General features: G+C 50.3%; 2 protein-coding genes across 3 annotated transcripts; one reads left to right on the top strand and one right to left on the bottom strand.

Annotated features, from left to right (window-relative positions):
- Nucleotides 1–39: 39 nt before the first annotated feature.
- MYOZ3 (myozenin 3) lies at nucleotides 40–6076 on the top strand. Its single transcript, XM_074916298.1, has 7 exons — nucleotides 40–378; nucleotides 1405–1491; nucleotides 1904–2062; nucleotides 2338–2405; nucleotides 2506–2653; nucleotides 2924–3095; nucleotides 5914–6076. The coding sequence occupies exons 2-7, from the start codon at nucleotides 1461–1463 to the stop codon at nucleotides 6074–6076; spliced, it is 741 nt and encodes a 246-aa protein (XP_074772399.1). The 5' UTR covers nucleotides 40–378; nucleotides 1405–1460.
- On the bottom strand, nucleotides 1055–16151 carry RBM22 (RNA binding motif protein 22). Of its 2 annotated transcripts, none has more exons than XM_074916297.1 (12): nucleotides 15964–16151; nucleotides 15306–15359; nucleotides 14352–14381; nucleotides 13151–13283; nucleotides 12770–12870; nucleotides 12458–12630; nucleotides 11718–11918; nucleotides 11049–11213; nucleotides 10540–10628; nucleotides 9848–9979; nucleotides 8990–9146; nucleotides 1055–1074 (listed from the first exon to the last, which is right to left on the bottom strand). In XM_074916297.1, exons 1-11 carry the CDS (start codon nucleotides 16015–16017, stop codon nucleotides 9016–9018), a joined length of 1263 nt encoding a protein of 420 aa, XP_074772398.1. In that variant the 5' UTR covers nucleotides 16018–16151; the 3' UTR covers nucleotides 1055–1074; nucleotides 8990–9015. The 2 variants fall into 2 exon arrangements, with proteins under 2 accessions (XP_074772398.1, XP_074772397.1); XM_074916296.1 differs by lacking the exon at nucleotides 1055–1074 and adding an exon at nucleotides 7979–8190.
- Nucleotides 16152–16346: the final 195 nt, after the last annotated feature.

The following is a 16346-nucleotide window of genomic DNA, read 5'->3' as shown; positions in this document are numbered from 1 at the left end:
CAAGTGTCAGCCCTGCTCCGTGCTGGGGTGGTGGCATCCCAGTCCCCAAGCGTCAGCCCTGCTCTGTGCCGGGGTGGTGGCATCCCAGTCCCCAAGGGTCAGTCCCGCTCCGTGCCAGGGTGACAGCTTACCGGTCCCCAAGGGTCAGCCCTGCTCCGCCCCCTTTCTCAGCCAGAAATAACTGCTGTCCCGTGGCCGGACGTTGGCATCTGGGCTGGAGCCCAGCAGGGGTTGGGGCGAGCAGCAGGGAGCCTGGGGGTGCCACGGAGGGCCAGCTAGAGTCACTGAGGGCTGGTGGCTGCAGCTTGGCGTTGGCTTCATCCCCAGCACAGCAGGAGAGCATCTTCAGTCCCTGGCGACGGGCCATCCCCTGACCAGGTAGGGGAGGTGGGGTCCCATGCTGGGGTCAGCAAGTGGGTGGGTGCATGGGGCTTGGGGACATCCCAGCCTTGGCGATGGGGACACTGCCACCGTGGGGGTCAGGGTATGATCTCTCCAGAGCGGAGGCATCCAGGAAAGGATGGGGTGCAGGTCTCAGGCTCGCCGTGCAGAAGGTTAATGTTGAATTCAGCTGTCAGGGAGCTGTGTGCTGGGGACCTGTGGGGACTCCCTGCTCTCCAGGGTTCTTCGGGGAAGGTGCACAGCCTCAGCCTGAGCAGAGGTTCGTGAGATGCATCAAACAGGGCTGAGCCTAATGCCGCAGCTCTGTGGGAGGGTTCTGCTGTGGGTGGGCAGCCCGGGGGGCTCAGACCAGGGCCAGGCTCCAGCCGCCTTCCCCCCATAAAGCTGGAAACTAAGGAGCAGCCCAGCCCTGTAAGTGGGGACAGTGACCCCGTGCCCCATCTCGCTGCTGGCTGGGCTCACCAGCTCCCCGGCAGGGTCAGGGTTGCAGCCCCCGCACTCGAGGCCAGCGGCTGAAAATAGCTCTGCTGGGGCAGAGGTGCTGGCGGGGCGCAGGCAGGGTCCCTGCTTGCCTGGCAAGGCTGCAGTCAGCGGCTGCTGCTCCGAGGGGGCTCAGGATGTGAGGACACCAGCTTTCTGTGGGCAAAGACAGAACTGGGGACGTTTTCTGCCCTAAAGAAAGGAAAAGAGAAAAGATGATAAGCAGGGGCTGACAGGTGGCATGCTTTGGACATTTCCCTGCATCTACTGAAGGGAATGGAGAGTAGCGTAGGGATGATGCTGGCCAGGAGAGATGCTCAGGAATGATGCTGGCCAGGGGGGGTGTTCAGGGATGATGCTGGCCAGGGGAGGTGTTCAGGGATGATGCTGGCCAAGGGGGGTGTTCAGGGATGATGTTCTCTGGAGGAGATGCTCAGCCAAAGTCTGGTCTCTCCCTGTGGCACACCCGGGGCTGACACTCCCCATGCTTGGTGCCACTTCGGGTCTGCCTCTCTCTTCCAGCCAGGCAGGATCCATCCCTCTCCCACAGAGCTGCCCCAGGAGCGCGGCAGCAAGTGATGACCATCATGAGACCGGGCCCTGAAGACGGTAAGGGGGTCTGGGGGTGCCACTGGTCCCAGGGCAGTGCTGCACCTGCCTAGGGGCCAAACCCAGCTCTGGTTGAAGCCACTGGTCCTGCTCCCCAGGGCCACTGTGCCTGCTTTCTTGGTCCTCTCTTGTACTACAGCCCCAAGGGGCAGCAATTGCATGTCAAAGGCTGGAGGGGGTCCATGCACAGGGGCAGGAGAAGCTGTTTGAGCCTCTGGAGCTGAGAAAACTCCCTGACAATTCCCCACACCGAGGAAACACCGGTCCCTGGTGCAGCTCTTGGCATGGGCACACAGCCGAGCCATGCGTCAGGGACCCTGGCGAGGGCACACGCTGTCCTTGCGCTGGGCATGGGGGTCCCCAGCACTGCGGCAGCCTCAGCTGTGGCTGTGCTCTCCCCCGGCCTCTCCAGTGCCCCAGCTGGACCTGGGCAAGAAGATGAGCACACCACAGGACCTGATGATCGAGGAGCTCTCCCTGCGGAACAACCGCGGCTCCCAGCTCTTCCAGCAGCGCCAGAGGCGGATGCAGCGCTTCATCTTTGAGCATCCCAGCGGCTACAAGGAGGTGGGTCTGTGGCTCACGCCCTGGCTCCGAGCGGGACAGCCCTTCCCAGCTCTCACAGCCTTTGCAGGGAAGCGATTCCCGGCAGGGCTGGGGGTCTCTCAGCAGGGCAGCCATGCCCAGCTGCCTGCTACACCGAGATGAAGGGAGAGGAGAGATGGCTTGGTGGGCTGGGCATGGAGATGGGCAAGCGTCAGGTTCTGCATCCACTGAAGAGCAAGGGGATGGCACTGGTCCCCCCTGCACCCACCAACCCCTCTCCTCGCCTCCTGCAGTTCCCAGAGCCAGGGGCAGGTGGCTTACACCGCACAAAGAAAGGTGACCCAGAGGGAACGGCAAACGAGTGGACGGTGAGTAGGTGGAGGAAGCTCTGAGGTGCTTTCGGCAGCCCCCCAAGTCCTGACCAGGGCAGGGGGAGCTCCCTGTGCTCGCTGACTGTCCCCTCCACAGGCAGGGGAAGATGCTGACGGCCAGCAGAGTTATCACTCCGAGCTCCACGTGGCAGCATCGCCTCAGGGCGGCCCCCCTGCAGTGCCCAAGAAGACAGAGAAAGTCTTGCAGATGAGCAAAATCCTCAACCCAGATGCTCTGGCCCCGGGTAAATGCCACTTACACCCCAAAGCCCAGGCCGTTGCAACCTCAGTAATTGGGGCTGGAGGAAACGAGCTGCCTCCTGCTGAAGGGTCGTCCCCAAAACTCTCCCACAGTGTTTTTATATATATAAATATATATATTTATGTTATATATATGTAATCCTGACCCCAGCAGCAGGTCCTTCATGTGTTCCCAGCCCCCTCTCCCCTCCTTAACACATTGCCCCAGCCCAGCTGCAGCCACAGCAGCCCACACTGTCTCTCCCCCCATGCAGGATACTCAGGCCCCCTCAAAGAAGTCCCCCTGGAGAAGTTCAACATCACTGCCATCCCTAAGGGTTACCGATCCCCATGGCAGGATCTCCTCCGTGACAAGGACAATGCTGTGCATGGTGAGAACCAGCTGCTCATGAGACCCTCTCCATGGGACTTCAGGAGCTTCAACAGGTAACGGCGGCCAAGAGCAGGCACTGCCAGCCTGTCCAGCCCTTGGCCAAGCCCTTCAGCTTCAAGAAGTACCAACCATCCTCGCAATGAAACGCGATGGTCCATGCCCGCTTTATACACCCCAGGGGAGCAGCAAGGGCTAAGGTTGCTCTTTTCCTGCTCAGGAGCTCCTCCGTGGCTCCTCTGCAAAGGTCCTGCCTCCAGCAGCTCCCCAGATCTCCTCTCAGCTCCACCACTGGGCTCACACAGCCCTAAGCATCTTGATCTCACTGGGTATCCTCAGGGATGAAATTTGGGAGGACTAATTCTCATGCACATGGTCCTGGAGAAGAAATGGCTGCTGTTCGCAGCCGGGCTCAGCTCTAGGCTGAGGGGAGGAATGGCACAGTCCCTGCCAAGTCTCTCTCCTCTCTCCTAATTTTCTTAAGGTATCCAAGCAGCTGCTGGAAGCGGTGGGGGTATAAGGTTAATCTTCCCACAAGGTGCTAAGAGGTCACCAGATTCCTTCCAAACACCTGCTTGAGACTGACGTCTCCAGGCCAGGGAGTTTCTGGTGGCTCAGCCTGGCAAGCTCCATGCCCTGCAGCACCTCCAAATTACACTGGGGTCAAGGTTGGGACCCTGGCATGGAGACTGCCAAGGAAAATCTCCTTTCCAGGAGATGGAGATCTGGTGGTAGCAAAGCACCAGCAGCCCAAGGTAGAATAACGAGAACTGAACTTTTAAGCTGAACATCATCCCAGGGAATGTGCAAACTGAGGTTCTCCTCACTGAAAGCCTCTTTCATGAGGATGAAAGTACATTAGCCTCTGTGGCCTGGCCAAAGTCACCTTCCAGTAGGCAAGCTCCCACTGGAGCTCCTTACTGGGACACAGCACCGGTCCCCATCAGACCATCTGCTGTTGCACCTCTGCAGACAGCAGCTTTCCCGAGCCCCCGCTGAGGTGGGATTTGAGTCGTGGGGGACAGGACTTCTGTGCTTGGACTGCTTGGCAGGAGGGGGACCCCAACCCCTCCGCATGGAAACGGCATCCCGAAGGGCAGAGACCAGCCCGAGCGCCAGCAGAGCCAAGATGCTGCTGCCACCGTCCCTTCGCCACTCTCCTCCCCCTCAGCCCAGGGGCTTTGCTGGGCGAGGGGCACAGCACAAGGCTGCTGCACACTCAGCCTCACCATGTTTCCCTTCCCGCACCAGTGAAAGCATGATAGCACACTGGTCCTCACTGGAGTGGGGCTGAGGCAGAGAGGGAGGAGGCAGCCGGGTTAACAGAAGGGACAAGAACCCACAGGCCAGCGTGGGGCTGTGTGAGCTCTTCCCTCGGGGTCTCCTCCCAGCTACTCAGCCATCTTGAGCTTTCCTGGAGCAGTCACATCCGAGGAGGTGCCGTAGGAGGAGAACAACGAGCTGCTGCAGACACTTGGCTCTTTTCTTCCAACATTTAGCCATGTTCCTGCCTCAGTATTTATTTATGGACAGGGACTGAAGCAAGGGCATGTTTCTGAATAATGCTTTACCCCGTACCATTTCTCCCCTCTCACAGGCTGCCTTTCTATTTAAAGTCTTGAACTGTTATTTAATACAGATGGATGCTAATTTAACACCAAGCCTCTTGCCACCTCCTCTAATTCTTCACTGAGGCATGAAGATTCAGAGAGCCAATCTGCATTTAACTGGGCTTTTCATGATCTTCCAAGCTGCTGGCTTTTAAATCACTTTGCAGTTCATCAAAACTGCAGAAAAACAAGGTTTTTGGAACAAACTGGCTAGCGAAAAGCCAGTAGTCTTGCCTAAAGCTAGGTGAATCCCCACACAGCTCACATGGGTCACAGGGCAAGGGCAAGTTCACCACTCAACAGCCACTGCATTAAGGCAGGCTGATTTATTCCCAACTTTAAACGTTCAGGCTGTGATGCAAAGACCTTCAGCCACCTTGCTACAGTGTGCTGTCTTATGAGAGAGCGAAAGCCAAGCTTTGGAAAAGACTGTCTTTTTCCTGAAGGGAGAAAGTTTCTGGAACAAACCTCTCTCATTTACCTTTCCCCTCTTATTTCTCCTTTGTTGCAAAACAGTGCCACGTTACTCATGTTCGAGCAGCGCTTCCCAAAGCAAACATTCCCAGCTCTGCCTCGTTGATAGCTCAGTCTCCATGTGCTGCTCCAAAACCAACATTCTTGGCTTTTTGGGAGCTGGCACTCTCTTCCCCAGCCCCTTTCCACATTTCTCCAGAAAGGGATGGCAGCTCTTGCTCCCACGCTGCTCCTTCTGTTAGTCACAGTTCAAGAGAAGCTGTCCCAAAAGGCAGCCTGGAGCCAGGGCCAAGAGAAAGACATTTGCCTGCACATGTGCTAGAGAGATCAGGAGGCAGCACCATCAGCCCCAGCCCTCTGCAGAGCACAGTAATTGTGGACAAGTCACTTTCTAAAGACCGGGGGGTTGTCACCATCACCTGCTCTCCTAATCTAACCCCCTTCATGTGCAGCGCATCCCTACTGCTGTCGGCAGAGCCATCAAAAGGCGACAGTAAAGGTAACAACAGGCTCCCTCCCTCCCTGGCACAGCCCCTGATGCACAGGCACCAAGCCCCAGGCCTTGCCAAAGCTCGAGCTGCAGTTGACTCTGCACAGGAGAAACGCCTCCCTGGGCTAGCAGAGGCTTTCACAGCATCCTGGGGAGGAAGAGGAGGGTTGGCAGTTGCTGCAGGCATTACTAGGTTGCTGCTGGGCTTGGCTAGTAAATCCAGACTTGCTTTTTCTATCACTTTTACGAGACGCACAACCTCTCCTCGTGACGTGGTTTCTGCTTCCTCCTGTGCCACAGGACTCCCACCCCGTTTGACAAAGCGTTGCTCAGCGACCTGTTCCCAGTGCCCGCCGTGGAGCTGGATAACCTGAGCGTCCTGGAGGTGATCGCCCACAGGCCCAACTTCAACAGGGTGCCACAGGGCTGGGTGCGGGTTCTGCCGGAGAGCGACGAGCTGTAGCGCGCACACACTCCCTTCGCCATCGCCACGGATGCTTTTCTCGCTAGATTCCAACATACTTCGCAGGGTAGGGGAGAGGGGAGGGAGTATTCTTCCTGAAAGCTAGTGGTCTCAGGTTGTCCTCCTCAGCGGGATTCAAACAAGCTCAAGTCTGGGACCATTTTGAATTCCCCTCGTCCCAGCCATCATCACAAGGGCATTTAGTGCTAAGCTAACCAGCCAAGCTCTCGTCGTTAGTGCAAGCAAATCCCCGTAAGCTCCCCTACAAAACATCCTGGACAGTCTGTCCTCTGCCCTGCCTCGTGGAAAATGGCAGGACCGCCAGCTGCCACGCACCAAGCTGTCTCCCTGCTTCTTCACACAAGACCTGCTCTGACAGCTGGTGCCTTTGCAGAGAAATTCCATCTTCAGGATAACTCGACATCTATCATTCCAGTCGGGATGGCGAGAGGAGGTGATAATTGAAGAGCAGCAGCAAAACAAGTTACTAGAGGCATTGGCATGTTAAAAGCACTTACCCCGGCCTTGGCTAGACCACAAAAATGAGTGAGGAACGGGGAATCTGCCTGTTTACCAACAAAGCACAACCGGGATTTATGGGAGAGGAATGCTGGGAGTTGGAAGCTTGTGCCCTGTTTCCACAAGCTACTGGCTAGCCCTTGGCAGCTGTATTTTCCCCTTCCTACTGCTATTTGCATGCCTTGCTTAAACATCTAAGCCCTCGGATTGACTTACGCCAGATTTGCTTCAGAGAATTGGTCACTAAGGATCAGGCCCTGCCTGGACCCACTGCAGAAGGGCACGAGTCTGAAGAACCTGGCAGTGTATTCTGGCAATGTCAGCATCAGCAGGAAGGAAAAACAGGGCAGCCAGAACTCCAGAGCAAGGGCAGGCTTCCTCGTGAACGCAAAAATCAGCAGTGAGGATTCAACTACGCAGAGGTTTTCAGCAGTGACACAGTGGGACACACAGCTAACACCAGTCCACAGAACAGTCACCAGAACATCTGGAAAACCCTACTGACAGAAAATATTTAGCTTAATACAGCCTTTCTAGAGTTGCTTCTGTCAGGTTCTTAATGTCACCTTTATTTAATCTTGTGAAAGCAGAAGCATCAGGATGAAAGTTTCTTTTTCCACCACTGCTGTTAAACCGGGCAAGTAAATTTGGTGGCAAAAATGCAGTTAACAGCTGCCTCCCTTGGGAAGTGTATTTGCCATGGCGTGCAGACAGATGTGCAGAGCAAATCCCACACAGGGATTCTGCTGTCACAACACACCATTCAGGCAGGAAACTTTCACCGCTGTGTCCTTCCCCCAGAAGCAGGAGGGGACAAGCAAATGGAACGAAAAACAGTCTGTTCCTTAAACATTAAGAATTGCTGATGCTCAGCTGCTGTCCTGTTCCAAGCCCATCTCTCTCCTCTTTGTCAATCAGCTGAAGAACCTGTGTACCCCTAGGGACCTGGCTGGAAATAATAAATAAATTGTGGTAACATAAAGCCTGCTTGCATTCAAGATCAGTCTGCACGGTGCTCACAGGTTCCGGTGGCAGAGCAGCAGCAAACACTGTGGCACTCCCACATCCACCAGCAGGCTCCTGCCTGTCCTCCAACACTGCCCAGGGACGGCTCTTACCCGACAAAAGCTAAACTGATCCCCTCTGCCCCCAGCCCAGCGCTCTCTGCAGAGAAAGCCAGCCTGCCTGCCTGCCAGCCATGGCCCTGCTGTGCCACACCACCTCCAGCAGCCCGGCAGGGCCCAGCAGCATCACAAATAAAACAAAAAGTGGACCTGCTGGCATTGCCTGCTCTGCATCTCGGCTTTGGCAGCAGCGAAATAAAAATCAAAATCCTCAGACGCTGGGCTCCAGGAAGCAGGGTCTAAGCAAAGTGTTGAAAAATTCAAATATTTTAATGTTTGGGGTTTTTTTTAAAACAAGCAAATGAAGCTTCAGAACAGGTCCCATCATGTTTTGCTTTACAGAAAGATGTCCACAGATCCACTGCATGAAAGCAGCTGACATACAGATAAATTAAAATCCTCCAGACACGTGTACATACATCTTACTCAACAGCAGGCTCCATGCAGGACACGGCTGCTCCTGGGCAAACACTACAGTTGGAGCACAGAAAGAAAAGTTTCATGTCTTATCGAAACAGTTTACAATTTAAGAGGAGACTGTATCCACAGGCCTCGAAAGCCCCAGTTGTGCTCCAAACACACCCTGGACAAGCTTGCAGCTGCACCGTGTCCTCCCCCCGCAGCCCTCAGCAAGCAAAAAAGGGGAACTGCTAACCTGCCACTGCACCTCAGGCTGTGCTACCTGGGGGCTGCTCCTGTGACCTAACACTTACCTTGCTCAGCATGTGCACCATTAGGTTGGGCTGGGTGTTTTTTAAGCAAGAAGTCAGGCAAACAGAGGGAGGAAAATTCTGTGGCATTAGTAAGGCAAAGCCATGGGTTTGGCACGTCCGATAAGCTTGTTTTTCAACTCTTATTCAGTCCTGGTTTAATAGCCCATTAGAATAATAAGTCATTAGTTACCTGACAGAGTCTCCGGTTACATTTAAATAGTCCACAGTGTTCAGACTGAGGATATCAAAGGGGCTTGAAGGTTTGGTTTTGTTTTTCCAGACATTTATTTTCAAAAGTGTGCCAACGGGATACACAGATAGCACTGTGACTCTGGTGTACCTGATCCACAGACTCCGACAGCCCTCCTGTCTGTCGCCCACCCCCCCAACCCCCCCTCCACTAAATGAAAGACCTGGGATGTATCAACAATCCGATCAGCTAGCGGAGACACGGAGCTCAGCTTGCCCAGTGTCTGCAAGCAGGGAAATAAGGCTTCTCTAGCTCACCCACAGCTCGACATATGGTGCTACCATGGTAACTAGAAAATAACATTTACTTTAACAACGAGGGTGGCACGACGTGCTAGGGGCTGCTGTGCTTTCCCGCGTGGGCACCCATCCTCTGGGGATCTTGAGACGGGTAGTGAATGGGCCCCGGGGCTCTCATGAAGGGAGGCGGGGGCCCCATGGCGTGGAACATGTGTGGTCCAAAACCTGCAGAAACAAAGTTGGCAGCTTCAGACCAAGCGACAGAAGAACCAGTGTGGACGTGTTACTGCTTGAAACTACCGACAGAAAGCAGCTGGTTTACAGCTGTGCCTTTGAAAGGTGGACATCTCCCACGATTCTTCAAATCCCCAAACTCCTTCCCCTCTTCCCAGTACAACTGGGGGCAATCCTCACCCAACACACATCCTTACTCCTAGATAAAAGCATCTGGGGGGACTGCACAGGTCTCTGTAATGAAAATCTAAATGCTTTCTACTCAACTGGGGAGAAAAGCAAATATATCCACAAGAGTCTGACATCCCATTAAAAAAAAGTGTCTCTGGATATATATATATATACACAGCCAAACATAGGCTGGCATTGAACCAGCTGCAGAATTACCCTTTGAAGTTCAGGTTCATGTGGCATTTACACAGCCAGCAAAAGCACTGAGTAGGTCTTAGTACCAGTAACAGGGATCTCGACATGCCTGAGAATTTGCAAGTGAATACATACCACAAAAGGCAGCTCAGTGTAATTAAACTGTGCTGACAGCTCATTTTAGATCATCGGTTTACACTGTATGATCAGGGATGAGGAAAATCAACTCAGGGCACGCATCAGTGCTACAGCACAGCTGAGCAAGGAGGACTAGATCGTCTAACACCAAAGTCAGACACCCCCACTTGAAGGGGAAACACAAGTACCTGGAGGCGGTGGCGGAGCAATGCCAGGAGGAGGTGGCAAGGCAATGTTAACCACGGCTGGAGGGCCACTTGGAGGTAGGTTGAAGTAATTTGCAGAAGCCTCCTCTTCTGCAGCTGGAGGAGGAGGGAGAGCTGCACAAAAAGTACACAGCAGTTATGGAAAATCTGTCAAGATACGTACAGGTATCTGCCTTCGGAGAGCAGGCACAATTAATTCTTCCACAACGGCAAACTGCTGCTACTCTCACACGTATGAGCTGGAGTGAGAAGCAGGACCACACTGAAACACTAGAACAGTCACCATTTCTCTTCACTCAGAACCAGCTTTGCTTTTTCCATCATACAATGCCCAGTGGATTAGGAAAACATAAACCAAGCCTTGAAAAGTGTGGGTTGCCAATATCTCAGACCTAAATAACTTTAATTCAGTTTTAACTTTTCACTCATCACCAAAAAAAAAAAAAAAAAAGAAAAGAAAATCAAAATCTCTTTTCACCATGAATATGCTTCTCAACAAAGCTCAACTCCAGTCCAGCTGGATCTGCTGCAAACCTACTGTATGTAACTGGTCTGGGCTCACCAGTGCCTCTACTGTCCTGAGCTCTGCTACTGCTCGCAGAGGTTTAACACCAGTCTCTCTCAGGGAAGCAGGTCAGCATTAAGTGTTTCAGAGATGAAAACAACTCCCTTACCTCCAGGAAGTCCTGGAACTGGCTCCAGCTTTATCCCGGATTCTGTAGTACCTTCCTTGTCCTTCTCCTTTCCTCTTGCTGCCTGGGATCTAAAAATCAGACAAAAATTTGAGAACAAAGATGAGAAAAGGTAGGATAAGCAGATATTCACACCACAGTAATTTCACTTTATCTAATCCAGATCCATTGCTTCAAGTCAGAGATGAAAAATTCACAGGACATCAGACACAGCTGGTACAAAGCGTGCAAACAGCACCTACAGGAGATGAATTAGAAACAACACTACAGAACTCATCCATAACCCTCAACCAGGAAATTGTTTACACAATTTGTGCCATCTCCAGCCCAGATCTCACTGCTGAAAGAAAAACAAACTGTAAAAGGACCCCATTTACCAAACCAATAACTACTCCAGCATAACACCCACTCCTGCTCATCCAGACTGCACCAACTGAGCAGAAAACCTTGTGGCAGTATCCTCACGGCTTCCTTCCTTCCCCCACACTCACCTTCCCCATTTGACATTGAGCCTGCGACCATTGACAATGAGTTTGTTGAAGGACTTCTCAGCTGCCACTTCCGCAGCTTGCCGGGTGGCAAACTGGATGAAAGCACACTGCTGCCTCTGTACTACAGTTATCGTCCGAATCTCCCCAAACTGGTAGAAGTGATTTCTGTGGAGGGGAAAAATACGATTATGAAACTGCACTCCTCCTAACAGCAGAGTACATGGAGTAGGGTCTCATCACATGCTGGAATAGATATGCTCATATCCTTTCTTTTCTCCATCATCATTCAGACTAATCATTAGGAATCAAGTCTCTTGTCCCTCTGCGCAATTATGGAGCAATAAAAACGCTGCAGCAGCCTTCCTCAGCAGCTAGCTACAGAGAGGCTGTGGGACTTCCTTGTAAAAAGCATAACACAGTATCCCCAACAGCTCAGAAGGATGATTAATCTTTAAAGAGAGAAATTTTAATCAAAGCTTTTGAAATGTGCCTGTTTATCTGTTCCCCAACAAGCTGGCACTTCTCTGCACTTGCCCACCAACTAGTTCCCCATTAAGGAAAACTGAAAACCAGGTTTATTTTTTTTCCTTCCAAGAGAGATTTCCTCACTTGAAGATGAGCAGTAATCAAAGTGTCAAATAAAAAGGCAATACAAATTCACCAACACACCTGAGATCCGATTCAGTGATGGTATCTCCAAGCCCTCCAACATACAGTGTAGTAATAGTCTTGTCATCAGGGGGGTCTAAACGAGGCATGGTTGATGCTCGTTTCAGAAGTTTATCAGCCACAGGATCATTAATTCCATAGTAACGATCTTTGATGTTCTGATCAGCCAGAGGATCGTCTGGATCTGTCGGTTTCTCGTGTCTAAGGTTCAGCAAACAAAGTGTTTCATAACACCAGTCACAGCTGCATCAGATTAACATAACCGCTACCTTCCCTTCTGAAGGCCTCTGGTCCTTATGCTTCACATAAACATGCCAAAATGGAACAAAAAGCCCCCAGAACTTAAGTTGCAGCCAGGACTGCCTCACATTCTGAATGAATGGCACTTCTGACAGCTCAGCATTTAACACTACAAAATACAAGAGCTGGATTTCAAATGGCCTCTTGTTCAAACACAAAGATCTCCGATTGAGGGGACCGACGCCACAAAGGGGAAAAATGAAGTACGCAGGAGAAGAGCCACAGTCACTGCTGCAGCAGGCAAAACACTACAAGATCACGCAGCTAATCCCTCTCAAACCAACTCGCCACAACAAAGATTCATTCACCGGCACTGCGTGCCAACGGAATGCAAGTTCCACACTGACCCCTGTCACAGTGTTGTCTCCTGCCCACTGCAGCATTTCCTATTCTTTGAACCCCAACGGGAGCTGTACCAACTGTTTAAGCTGTGTCTGTACCTGTAGGGACACTCCTCTCCTCTCTTGCATTCTCCTTTTACCCAGAAGGAACAGATGTGAGGGCGGTTACGTTTATAGTAAGGGGTGGTCCGAGCCAGCTTCAGCAGCATGTCGCTTGTAGAAGTAGCTTTTCCTAGCGCACCAACTGGTCTAGTGCCATCAGAATTGGATATCTGAACGGTAGTTAAATCACAAATATTTATGTATATATCATATTTGAAAACTAATGCACAGAATCAGAGCTAACAAATGATTTTAAGATAATCTAGGGCATTCCTCCCCTTGCCCATGATTATAAATATACTTTCTCACCTCTCGTTCCATGTTCTGGGTGTAGTACTCTTTATTGACATCAGACTTAGGCATTTCATCCTTAAGGGAGAGTCCTGCATCCCGGACTTGGATAGGCAAACCTAGAATGAAACAAACAAAAACCCCAACAAATTCATATAAAAGAGCAGAAATAGTTATTGCAACCCGCACTAGACCAAAATAACAAATTTACTGCTCAGGGATACCACGCTGCCCCTTATCCTCAGAAGAGATGTGATCATCAAGAACTTGTTCTTCTCAAAGACTGTCCAGAGACAACCGTGTCAATTACATGCACGCATTTAAAAACATTTCACCAACTTTCATTTCAGAGGTAAGTAGACCAACTTCTTCTCTTAGTTTACTTTTTTTGGTACACACCATATTCCAGGTCAAGGAGACAGGTTTGACAGACGTTCTTCAGCTTGCTGCATGTCTGGCACACTTCTGTTTTCTTGAAACGCATACGAACACCAGGGCACCAGCGGAATACTGTGAAAGGCCTGGCACAAATCTGAAAGACAAAGTCAATACTTGTATCGCTGTCACACAGCAATGAAGTTACCATTCTGGTTCTTGCGTGGAAACCTAATCTCCAAACATTTCTAGTCTCTTTAAACCTTAAACACAATTTCTTCATCGTAGGGATAGGACTCAGACCTCAACAAATATTTGTTTCTATTTGGTGCCTTACGTTGACAGGAGAAAGTTTTAGAAAGGTTTTTTCTTTCTGGTTTTTTTTTGTTTGTTTGTTTGTTTTTTTAAATTTATTTATTTATTACAATCACCTGAACGCTGAAAGCAGATCTACTCTAAGGAAAAAGAAATTCTCCTTCATTCCAGGTGATGTCAGTAAAGAGCTATTACAGACAAATGACCCATTATGTGTAAATCGGTCACCAGCACACCAACAAGCCCAGTGAGAGGGTATCAGACTTTTGGTCCGGGAGATGACTACTGCTCTCTACCTTATCTGGTGGAATGATGCATCTGCTTCCACTGCACGTACAGTCTGCAGATGGGAAGCAAGATTTCAACACTCTCCCTACCTCAGATGACAATTGATAAAAGGGGCAAAACACCCCTTTAATTTCCCTCAGTCAAGACAACACTAAATATTTTGTGTGCTCTCAGAAATAAACACAGCTTATTTCTTAGACAGCTAATACAAATCACCACACAGCCACGAATAACATATTCATAATAAAACCTAAACTCCAGTTATTTATGCACCACTTAGGAGTAAAAGCAAACTCACAAGAGAAACTAGGAGATCATTTAAAATGCTGAAATACCTTCAAATATAGCACAATAATATTCACAAAACCTAATTCTGATAAACATGAGCCAATCGTAAGTCTAGCTCAACAGTCTTCAATAATTTCACTATTTTAAGACCAACTGACTTTGTCTAACAAAGCAGAGTAATTGACCTAAAAACTGATGTAGTTACATAAATATTTTAAGTTGTTAACCCAGATAAGCATTTTTCTGAAGCTGACAGGTTTTTTAACATTAAAATGTATTATTCCTAGATGTACATCAATTTAGATTTGCTTTCTTCAAAAGACAACAAACATACCTTGCATTCTTTTCCGTATTTTTCTTTGGTCTGAAATATAATTTTTAAAAAGTTATCATTAATTCAACATAAAACATATCATTGATATTATAGCACAGTGTTATTTTCCTGATTATGCTGCATGTAGAATCACCTACCATGTGTTTTGGGCTTATGCTTTGGCAGGTCAACAAGACAAAAAAGTAGTCTAAAAAACTCTCAATCCTTTTTATTTTAGAAATATTCATTAAAAACACAGTATTGTAAGTCCTACTTCATGTACTGATGAAAGGCAAGAATGAAATGGAATATTAACAGCTTTTTTAAACAAAGATGATGTTACATGAAATAAACCATGAAAATAAGCAGCTTTTGAAATATCACCTATACTGGCAGCAGGATTATGTTTCACAAAAATATCTTAATCTCTATCAGCAAACTTGGTGGAATGGAAATGTGAAGGAAAGATAATGTACATGTAGGTCATATACAACTGAACTGAGCACAGAAAAGCAACATGAAATGGACTGACAGAGGAAACCAAGGTAAACAAACAATGATTTAAATTATCATTGAGCAGTCTTCATAAGACAGTTATAACTTATTTTTACAGGTGCATATTTTTCACAATTTAGAAACTGTGCTAACCTATTTAGTATTTCAGCAGCCCACTGTTCTCCATGTTGCCAATTTACTAGTACCAAAGCTGTTTTCTAGTATTTCCTATGCTCTGGACATTGGGCTATATCATCTTGCTCTCCTTTTTGACTAATTTATTCTTAAATTGCACACCTAATGCCATATCTTCACAGACCAACAATGGCTGAAACTAATTTTGTTGTGCAGAACCAACTAATTAGAAGTGCACATCCACCTCAGCATCTCCTCCTGCAGCCAGGCTTATTCCAGTCCCCAAACCCCAAAAGTTCATGGCCAACACAGAGGAAAGGCCCGCACGGTCAAACAGGCACATACCATTCGGATATACGGGTTTTCTCCAAGACATGTCTGGCACAGAATGGGGAAGTCCTGAATTGAGTAAGGAGAAAAATCAGAAATTTGCAACAAACTCTATCATCACAGCAGCCTTCAAATCATACTGTGAACTAATGCTACTGAGTTAAACTAATCAGACTGTTTAAAAGATGTGAAAAATCTAATTTAAAAAGAGTCACTGGGAGAGCTGCAAGCTACAACCCAAATGGAAGAACCGCAATCTTCTAGCTGCTCCGGTTTGAAGTAAAACTCGGAACAAACAAAAAGCATATTCTTGAGATCTTTGCTCTTCAGCGACCTGACTGCAGCAGATGACACCACCCCCCCCATTATCCCTCAGCATCTATTGTTTGCACTGGGCCCACCCAGGAAAGGCCGCAGCTCCACGGGAGGCGGCCTCGGGCGCAGGACGGGCCCAGCTCAGCCCTCCCAGCTGCCGGGAGCCCTCCCCAGCTATCAGACACCCCAAATCCCGGCAGAGAGACGAGGGGGGGAGCGCCCCAAGCAGCACGCTCCCTTTGCCAGCCAGCGCTGCCCATAAGGAGGCCCCGGGTGACCCCAGCGCGGCCCCCGCCCTCCTCACGGCAGCGACAGGCCCCGCCGGCTGAGACCCGCCGCGCTCCTCCCCCGCGCTCACCGCGTCCTCCCAGTTCTGCCGGTTGTAGGTGTTGGAGCCCAGCGACGTCGACATGGCGGCGGGGCCCGCGCTCCGCTCCACGACCCCCAGTCACCGGAAGCCGCCGCGCCGCTCCGCCACGATCCCGGCAGGCGGCGGGAGACGGAAGTGACGCCACTTCCGTCAGCGGCGCACCGGGGCGGAGGAGAGGGAAGCGACGCGGTGACGTCAGCAGAGCGACGCGGTGGCGGGAAGGGGGCGCTCTAGGCACGGCCAACCATAGAGCTCAGCTCAGAGGGTGGGAATGGGCGAAACCACCGGGAACGGGGAAGGAGGGCGAGACGACTGGGAAAAGGGGGAGTGCTTTGCGCTTTTTTTTTTTTTTTTTTAATTTTTAAATAATT

Source organism: Athene noctua, chromosome 12 (assembly GCF_965140245.1).
Source record: "Athene noctua chromosome 12, bAthNoc1.hap1.1, whole genome shotgun sequence".
NCBI lineage: Eukaryota > Metazoa > Chordata > Aves > Strigiformes > Strigidae > Athene > Athene noctua.
Note: the sequence above shows the minus strand (reverse complement) of the source record. Positions and strands in the feature narration are given on the sequence as shown.

Bases quoted from the DNA above. Each gene is read 5' to 3' on its own strand.
- RBM22 (XM_074916297.1), bottom strand. From the start codon at position 16,017: ATGTCGACGTCGCTGGGCTCCAACACCTACAACCGGCAGAACTGGGAG. The intron at 14,382-15,305 runs GTATGTGCCTGT...ATTATATTTCAG, and splicing joins AAAACCCGTATATCCGAATG to ACCAAAGAAAAATACGGAAA. The intron at 13,284-14,351 runs GTATGTTTGTTG...TTTGTCTTTCAG, and splicing joins AATACGGAAAAGAATGCAAG to ATTTGTGCCAGGCCTTTCAC.
- MYOZ3 (XM_074916298.1), top strand. From the start codon at position 1,461: ATGACCATCATGAGACCGGGCCCTGAAGACG. The intron at 2,654-2,923 runs GTAAATGCCACT...CCCCCCATGCAG, and splicing joins CCCAGATGCTCTGGCCCCGG to GATACTCAGGCCCCCTCAAA. The intron at 3,096-5,913 runs GTAACGGCGGCC...CCTGTGCCACAG, and splicing joins GACTTCAGGAGCTTCAACAG to GACTCCCACCCCGTTTGACA.